At 45.9% G+C, this 10026-nt stretch overlaps 1 protein-coding gene across 1 annotated transcript in view; it reads right to left on the bottom strand.

Annotated features, from left to right (window-relative positions):
- Nucleotides 1-3052: 3052 nt before the first annotated feature.
- Nucleotides 3053-10026, bottom strand: part of stxbp4 (syntaxin binding protein 4) — a 208635-nt gene continuing 201661 nt past the window's right edge. The window contains exon 17 of the mRNA XM_048610619.1: nt 3053-4015. Within this exon, the coding sequence (XP_048466576.1) occupies nt 3901-4015 (115 nt within the window). The 3' untranslated portion in view covers nt 3053-3900. The remainder of the gene's footprint in view (nt 4016-10026) is intronic.

Raw genomic sequence — 10026 nt, forward strand, 5'->3', positions numbered from 1 at the left:
TGCACATCTGCTAATGTGGTATACTGCATCCGCTGTTCCCGTTGTGGTCTCCTCTACATCAGGGAAACCAAGCGGAGGCTTGGGGACCACTTTGCGGAACACCTATGCTCTGCACCTCCTGGTCATGAACCATTTCAACTCCCCCTCCCATTCCTCAGACGACATGTCCATCCTGGGCCTCCTGCAGTGTCACAACGATGCCACCCGAAGATTGCAGGAACAGCATCTCATATTCCGCTTGGGAACCCTGCAGCCCAATGGTATCAATGTGGATTTCACAAGTTTCAAAATCTCCCCTCCCCCTACCGCATCCCAAAACCAGGCCAGCTCGTCCCCGCCTCCCTAACCTGTCCTTCCTCCCACCTATCCCCTCCTCCCACCTCAAGCCGCACCCCCATCTCCTACCTACTAACCTCATCCCGCCCCCTTGACCTGTCTGTCCTCCCTGGACTGACCTATCTCCTCCCTACCTCCCCACCTACACTCACCTTTACTGGCTCCATCCCCGCCTCTTTGACCTGTCTGTCTCCTCTCCACCCATCTTCTCCTCTATCCATCTTCTATTCGCCTCCCCCTCTCTCCCTATTTATTTCAGAACCCCCTTCCCCTCCCCCATTTCTGAAGAAGGGTCTAGGCCTGGAACGTCAGCCTTTCTGCTCCTCTGATGCTGCTTGGCCTGCTGTGTTCATCCAGCTCTACACCTTGTTATCTCAGATTCTCCAGCATCTGCAGTTCCTACTATCTCTGAAACCTTTTATGCCAATCTTGAATTCTGGTAGCAGAGAATAAAAGCAGTTCAGCAGGAAAGCTGTGCTGTTACTGTACATGTCTCTACTGCTTGTTACAGCTGGGCTCGGAGCTGTCCTTGCAGCAGTTTTGAACGGGTGGGCCTTTGGAGCTGAGCCCACAGAAAGGTTCTGGGTTTTGACAAGGGGAAGGCAGGGTGTGGTGGGAACGGGTAACAATGTCGGGTCATGTTCGGAGCTGCTTGGAATGCTGCTCATTTCCTCACAAGGTTGCCTTGTGTGCACTGCTTCCTTTGTACATTGAGCTGTGACCCTATCTGACCGGCAGCCTGTGCTAATGCTAGTTGTAAGAGCACTGAAGTAGTACCTTCAATAACGCTTTGATCAGACTCTGCATCTCACTACCTGACGCATACTGGCAATGCTGAAATCCTGTTATTTTCACAGATTGAATTTAATATTGAGAGTAGCAGGAATCACACTTTCAATGACCAGGTTTGTTCTCATTTCTTTGTGGGGCAGTCTTGAGGAGCAAAGCTATAATTTGTTTCAGTCAGAGTGCCCTGTATTAAGGACCCTCCTTCTGAACCTCTCCACTTGTCCAGGGTGTGATCACCCTCAGGTTAAAACACCACCAGTTGTCTATCTCTAAAGAGAGAGCTGACCTATGGTATGGTGGGACTATAGTGACTTTACCTTTACCTTTAGGAAGGATGGGAAAATCAGACAGGGATTCCTGCCCTGATGCTGGCACTGCAACTCCTGCTGTAAAGTGGAGATGTTTATATTGGGAGAGGCTGCAACGGCCAATTTGGTCAAATAGCAAGTCAAAACCCAGTGAAATGCAGCTCCCTCTTTTCATCAGAATGGTTTCCTTTGGTATAAACCAGAAAATTTAGAGTAATTCTCTATCTGAAGGGAAGCTGGCCTTAGCTGAGTGTCAGATGCCCTAATTGGATAAACAGACTTATATGAAGATCAGCTTGTTTGGAAAAAAATGCAGAAACACACTGTGCATAGAGTCAACAGTAGACACTCAGCTATTATCTTCACAATACATTCAAACATCAAGTCTAGACTACACAGCAGTGTTAGCTGGCTCAAAAAAGAACTTCATTTTATATAGTGCTTTTCATGGTCTTTTGAGACTTTGCAGTGTATTTTACAGTCAGCGAAGTACTTTTAGAAGTGCCATCACTGTTGTAGGAAATATGGCAGACAATTTCTGCAAACCAAGCTCCCACAAACGAAACAATTGTGTCCAGATTATCTATTTAGTAATGTTGATTGTGTAAGACCTTGTCTTTTTACTTCTGTGTTTTTATAAAACTGTCGACTGAAATGAAAAAGACCTGTCCTAAAAACAGGGCTTGCAAGGATTGCTGCACTGTTTGAAAGTAAGTTGATGCTCACTGTGAACACTGTTTGCACAGCTACAGGTTATAGCAGTGGTTGTTTATTTACTGGAGCTGAAGTGTTGGGTAGAAATGGAGCTATGTTTGGTAAAAAGTAATGAATTAGTTTGTGGACTAATGACCAGTTTCCAATGACAACAGTTTTCTGCCTGCCAATTATTATGCAGTTGGTTCTCAGGTAGCTGAACAACTGGGGATTGTGAACAAGATACAAAGAAGCTATTGAAATCATCACCACTTCAGGATCTCTCTCTGTTCTCTGGTATAAAAGCCACTTTAAGCTTGAGGACAACCTGTTTAACTGTCACTCAGCGTTGCTGCAAGCTATAACTTTTAGTCAATAAATCCCAGAAGTTTTGTCAGTAAATCAGCCACCCTGTGCCTCTTGCAAACCAGGAAGCATCTGGAAAGCAGAAGACTGAGAAACAATGATCTGATCAGTTTCAGAACCATGTGTGCAGAACCTGTAAACAGAGATCACTGAACCCCTTTCATAGTTTTCCTTCTGTCCACAAAACCCATTCTTTTCCTGTGTGTGTTTGAGAGAGAGAGAGGGGGGGTAGTGTGTGTGCGTGAGGAGTAGTTTGTAAGGAGATTACAGTTTTAATAATAATCGTATGGCAACAGTTCATAACTGTCTACATTTGGCTACAGTCCATTTATATGGAAGAACTTGTAATTTTTGTAAAGTGGCCTATGCCACTTTTACTCTAAATTGAGTACTTTTAAAAATCTTTATCTTTTGTATTGACTCTGGGAATAGCTGGGGTTTTGAAAGTTCAGCAGCCCCTTAGAACTGTGCTGGGGTGATCATTTCAGGCTGGATCATTGAAAATAGATTGTACACAGGGTGTGATGTATAGTCATCTTCCTCCAAAAAATACTTCACACTCTACAAACAGAATTATTCATTTTATTAGGGGCTGGATAGGGTTTGAGAAAAAGAAAAATTGAAGTATAGATAAGGAAAGGAACATTTTTTCCCATAACCTGTAACAAACACCCCTAGGCAGGTATGGTATGAATTAGATACATAGGAGTGCTCCCTTTAAGAGTGTACCCTCCCAAGGCAGATACACCACCAGTTAGAAACGGAATAAAGTTCCCTGTACACGGTCCCTATCAACACTCACAAGAAAGATACAGCACAGGGTTAGATACAGAATAAAACTCCCTTTACTCTTTCAAACTAAAAATAAATTTAAAGTAAAGCTCCCTCTAATCTTTTGAACTAAAAGTAAAATTTCCTCAATACTGTCTCCATCAACCACTTCCACGACAGGGATAGCACAGGGTTCGGTGACTATTTCAGTTTTATGCCTTATCTTTAACTTCCGAAAGAACCCTTCTGCAGCAATGTCAAATTATCCAGATTCCATCAATCTTGTTTTAGTCATTGAAAACTAAAAAATGTAATGCAAAATAATGGGCAATATTTAGTGTTATAGTATGGACTTTGTCAATTGGACTGAGGCTATACAAACTCATTTCATCCAGCCCATTACTGCCCTGAATCAGAGTTCAGGCCCAGCATCAAGTTCAGCATTTCTAACCTGCGGCAGTAAAAATGTTGTTTATAAAAGACTGAAAACATTGACAGAGTATTTTCTCAGTGTATGTTTTTTGAGGATCTTTACAGCATGATCTTGCTGGTGGGTGTGATTTGTGGGGGTTGGCTTTACATGAAACCGTTGATTCTCAATCTCGTCATCTCCATTTTCAGAGGCTTCCTGTCTCCATCAGCTCCTGAATTCTGGAAGCTCTTGAAGCTCATTGTTACTGCTCCTTTCCACACAGGGCAGGCTCAGGGCGCTGGTCACTGGATGGATCCATGAAGTCATCTGGGTCACGTGGCTGAAGAAAGGGAGACCAACTTCAGAAACTCCACAACGTTCAAAATGTAACATAACTCAGAAACCTGCACCGAGCCAAGGATCCATGGGACAAGAAGCTGGAAATCAATATAACACAGGAATGCATACTGGGAGCTAAGTATACAGAGGGAATTGGGGATAAACAAGGCACAGAGAAAATCAGGAATGAGGACAAAATGATTAATTATTGATGGAACAGAGAGAGAAAGAGAGCAGAAGGTACAGAGATATAGTGCTGAATCGTAGTTTTTTTTGACAAAGTATTAAGTTCGTCAAGTCTCACAGAGGGTTCGAGAGATACCTCATTGCATGTTATCAAACTCACCTCGGTAACTACCTACCCCATGTCTATTCACCCCTCCCGTCTGATTCTAGCCTCATTCTACCAACCCCTGTAACTGGTAGAACCCATCACTTACTCGATATCTGCCAAAAGACCAGCATGCCCCTGGTGCTTGTGCCATCTTTAAAGGGTCACTGTGCACTGGCACACCGAAGCTGCCCTTGCAGGTGACAATCTTCCCCTGGGAAGGGGAAGATGATGCAAGATTCTCCGGCAGGGACTGACGTTCCTGGTGGACGGGTGCTCCAGAAAAGGAGTGTCCTCTTTCTGGATGACTGACACAGATTGCCACACACCAGACCCTCACCACCTGGGTCAGTGATGTAACTACAGTCTGGAGGAATGTTTAGCAGAGCTGCAAGGACAGTGGCTTTCTCGATCCACCAGGGTAAGTGTCACACATTCTTCTCTCAGCTTCCTCACACTCATCGTATCCCTGATACTGCACATCTCTCTCATCAAGGCTCATGCTCCATCAAGATGATCAGAGGATTAGATAGGGTGGACAGTGGGAGCCTTTTTCCTCGGATGGTGATGGCTAGCACGAGGGGACACAGCTTTAAATTGAGGGGTGATAGATATAGGACAGATGTCAGAGGTAGGTTCTTTACTCAGAGAGTAGTAAGGGCGTGGAATGCCCTGCCTGCAAAAATAGTAGACTCGCCAACTTTAAGGGCATTTAAATGGTCATTGGATAAACATATGGATGATAATGGAATAGTTTAGGTTAGATGGGCTTCAGATTGGTTTCACAGGTCGGCGCAACATCGAGGGCCGAAGGGCCTGTACTGCGCTGTAATGTTCTATGTTCTATCTCTCTTATTATTACCTGCAACATCTTTCATCACTCACTCACGTTCAGCTCCAACATACCAGACCATTAATCCTGTGTGGCCTAAATGCTGCCCACTCACTCATCCAGGATATCCTACTCACCACCAGCTACGCCAGCACTACAATCTGTGCTATCTATTTTCACCTCAGTCAATCCCTCCATCTCTGCCCTTACAGGGGAGAACAGCTCATAACAATGAGGACAGAGCCAAGATGGGTGAAAGGGCTGTTGACATCAAGCTCCCCATCCACTACGGGGAGAGAATTCTGTCTGATGCCCCAACAACCTTCATGCTATTGCTAACCTTGCTGTCAGTGCCATTCATTGACCATGTTGCCTTCTCACCCTTGTGTCTGCAGATGCCAACACAGTGGGCAGGATCTCTATGGTGGAGTGGGCTGCTCTGTCAGAATGCACTTCCACTACCCTTTGGAAGACAGCTCAGAGGTCTCATAGAAAACATCGGTAACGCTGCCCCCTGCCCCCTTCTCACCAGCTCAGATATTAACACCTTAATGGGAACATTAACTTTAGAACATTTGGAAGCACAAGCTGGTGAACACACCATTGGGCAAAGGCCTAAATGTAGATTTTACCAGTTTCAAAATCTCCCCACCCCCGGCCTCATTCCATGACCAACCCTCCCTCTCATCCCTGCCTCCTTGACCTGACACAACCTGTCCATCTTCTCTCCCACCTATCCACTCCTCCCACCTCATGACCAATCCCCACCATTGCCTACCTGCACTCACCTATCACCATCCCACCTACCTTTCCCAGCCCCACCCCTCCTCTCTCTGCTTATTTCAGATCTCCCTTCCCCCTCCCCATTTCTGAAGAAGGGTCCTGACCCGAAAAGTCAACTTTCCTGACACTCGGAGCATTACTGCAGAGAGGCATTTGCTTAGCCCTATGTCTACAATGTTCTTGTCCTCTAAAGAGGCTCACATCAGCTCCACACACAGAATGAGGTACAGGGGCAGGTATGTCGGAGGCAGTGCCCCTCACAGCCCAGAAGCTGCAGCAGCACAACTGCAGGGACTCAGCTGCTTAAAGCATGTGATTGTCTGGCTGTCTCTATGAACAGGGTCACAGCTACATTTAACAGCCAGGTCCAGCACTCTCAGGGTGTGCTTGATTTGTGCACAGACCTGCACTCCATCGCCCCAGCCACTGGTCCTCATGACCAAGGGCATTACAACAGGGAGATGGGGAACCTGGCACTCAGTCAAGGTGCCCCTTGATCACAAGAAGATAGGGTAGTGCCAGGAGGCCCCCTGCCAGAGAAAGATTAAATGGCCCCCTCAGGGATTTCCCCTCAAGAGAGTCCAGAGATGGCTAGGTCCTTCCTGCCCTCCCCTCTCCAGTCCCTAGAAGTTCAAGAAGTTCTGGCCAGGAGACTCAATAATTTTAGGGCATGAGCACCTTCTTCCATTTCCTTTACCAACCCCCACACCCAAGGCTTTATCATCACATGGGCTGCTTTCATCACTGCCAACCCATTTTCACCCTCTAATGGTCCCCTTACCAGCTTTTCTTTCTCCCTGGCACCCGGTGGGGACTATTTCAGACATGGCTACTTGCTTCACGTGCTGCGTGTTTGCCGTACAAGCTGCTGACACATGGTGTTGGTGTGAGACTGACATAACACAGCGCCAGACAGCAAAAGGTACACCTCCCCGCCCTTGAGTGAAGATCACTGAGCAGCAAGACATGCTGCCTGCTTATGTGACTACGTTAATTTAAAAGAAAAGGCAAGGAACAGACGTTGTGAGGATCCAGGTGGTCACCAAGTGAGTGAGCATTAAGAGAGCCAGCAAGCAGCGCTGAGATTCAGCCTGGTCCGATCCATGAGGTAGGCCCCTGTCCCTGCACATGGACTGTCCTCACTGCAGCTTTTCAATGCTAGTAGCCAGTGTACCCTGCAATGCAGGTCTGTACTTGCTAAGCATGGACTGAATAACGGTACTGACAGACTGGAAATGATCAGACGCCTATGTCCATGGATGAACAGTGCCCACGGACCATGGTGCTTGGTAAGGACCATGGAGGCTCTTCACAGCCAGGAGTGAGCTGAAGTCACCAGGGATCTGTTCTGACTTCCATGTTGAGCACTCTTGGCATTTTATTTGCTTGCAGCATGTGGCAGGACAGGAAGCTGCATAATAATGAGGTGAGGTTGTTAACAAGCAATAATTGCTGTTAATAGGCAATGTGTGAATGCCTACCAAGAGACACGCCTTGATGCCTGAATGTAGTTAAAAAATGCAGCAAGTTGCTCCTGACATCAAGAGAAGCCTAACAGGACTCCTCCTTTCTGTTACATTTCTCACTATAGCCCACATTGTTCAGGCCCCTACATAATTCCACCCATGAAATCATTGATAGATGGAGGAAGTATGCATTCAATTTTCTTTTGAATTGACAGATTGTTTCCACTTTCACCATCCTTACTGTCAGCAAGATCATAGAATCATAGAATCCCTACAGTGTGGAAACAGGTCCTTCGGCCCAACAGGTCCACACTGACCCTCACAGCATCCCACCCAGGCCCATTCCCTTACAACCCACCTCACCTACACATCCCTGAACACTATGGGTAATATAGCATGGTCAATTCACCCAGCCTGCACATCTTTGGACTGTGGGAGGAAACCAGAGCACCGGGAGGAAACCCACGCAGACACGGGGAGAATGTGCAAACTCCACACAGACAGTTTCCCGAGTGGAATTGAACCTGGGTTCCTAGCACTGTGAGGCAGCAGTGCTAACCACTGAGCCACCGTGTGCCCCCCCCAAGATCTGGGGCATTACCACTGCTACATAACAATGTACTTCCTCACATTTCCCTGGCATCCCCTGCCAAAAAGCTTAAACCTGTGGCCTCTTTCCTTGCAGATTATTTAGTCAACGTGTTCAGAGATGTTATTAAACCTCTGGAGGAGGTAGGATTTGAAGCCAGACCTTCTGGACCAGAACTAGGGACACTCCCTGCATGGCGAAAGCTCCTCTGTTTGCTCATTCCGTGGTTCACCATTCTTTGAAACTACACCCTCCCCATAACAGCCCATAACACTCTGATATACCCCACCGATAACAACCCACAACACTCTGATATACTCCCCCATAACAACCCATAACACTCTGATATACCCCCCCATAACTACCCATAACACTCTGATATACCCTGCCCATAACAACCCATAACACACTGACATACCCCCACATAACAACCCATAACACTCTGATATACCCTGCCCATAACAACCCATAACACTCTGATATACCCTGCCCATAACAACCCATAACACTCTGATATATGCCCACACCCCTCACTGGTACACTCTGATATACCCCACACCCCTCTCTGTCACACTCTGATATACCCCACACCCCTCTCTGTCACACTCTGATATACCTCACACCCCTCACTGTAACACTCTGATGTGCCCCACACTCCTCACTGTAACACTCTGATATACGGGGGTGGGGGGGGTGGGGGGTGGGGGTGGTGTCAGCATGTAGAGTGAGAGAGAGAGAGAGAGAGATCAAGGAAGCCACTGATCAACTGGACAGAGAGCAGCCAGGGCTCAATTAGACAGAGAAGGAGATAAGAGATTGATTGGACTGACAGCAGGAGCTGGGGATTAATTGGCCATGTCATAGTGACATTTGGGGGAAGTAAATCTGACCCAGATATCTGAAGCTTTAAAGCTGTACTCTGGAACATGTGATTGGTTCTCAAGTGACCCTCACCTCCACTGTGTCTCTCTCTTCTGCTACCATGCTCAAAGAAGGAATTGGCAACCATGGACTTCCATTGGATTGATCAATGATTATTCTTTCCATAAGTCCATCAGAACATCTTTGTTTTTGCCATTATTTATCAACCCACAGGACTGGCATCTTCAAGGTTTTGTGTTATAAAAGTTGCATAAATGTATATTTTGGAGCAGAAGTAGGTCATTTGGTCCTTTAGACCCACTCTGCGCCATTCAATTAGATCATAGTTGACCTGTTTCTGTTTCGAATTCCACATTCTTATCTTTCTCTATGGTTGCTCTGTTCCTGTAGTTCCTTTAAAATTATATCATTTATTTTAAAATGTGCATCTTTTTTGTAATTTGGAGGCAGTTTAACCACAAAACAAGGTGAATCCTTCTGCATGATTTTCTAGCCATAAATAGATGTCAACTGATCAAAATAGACAATTTGTAAATTCAAAGGATTTTATGTCTAAAAAGAATGTTTGCCCTTATTTAAAAGGATTGATTCAAAACGTGATTCAAATCAGAAAGTGTTTTCTGAGCCTTGTGATGCACACTGTAGTGACAATACTGCATTGAGGAGGAACATGTATCCCTCTGGTTACACAATGGCCCTAACTGTCAGTGTGGTGGTGTTCATACTGAATTACTCGGGAGATTGGATTAGACACTGCAGTGGTTTTGAGAGTCTGTTAAATTAGTAAGGTGTTTATTGTTCAATTTTAATTCTGTATAGTAAAGATGCAGTGAAGGAGTACATCAGCTTGTTATAAGGAGAACAGTGGGTTATATCAAGAGTGTTACAGTGAGGGGTGTGGGGTATATCAGAGTGTTACAGTGAGGGGTAGGGGGTATATCAGAGTGTCACAGTGAGGGGTAGGGGGTATATCAGAGTGTCACAGTGAGGGGTATATCAAGTGTCACAGTGAGGGGTACAGTGGAGTCCTTACGGTGAGGGATGTGGAGGGTATATCAGTGTATTACAGTCGGAGTGAGGGATATATCAGTGTGTTACAGTGAGCGGTGTGGGGTATATTAGAGTGTTA

This window comes from Rhincodon typus, chromosome 23 (assembly GCF_021869965.1).
Source record: "Rhincodon typus isolate 14 chromosome 23, sRhiTyp1.1, whole genome shotgun sequence".
In the NCBI taxonomy this organism is placed as follows: domain Eukaryota; kingdom Metazoa; phylum Chordata; class Chondrichthyes; order Orectolobiformes; family Rhincodontidae; genus Rhincodon; species Rhincodon typus.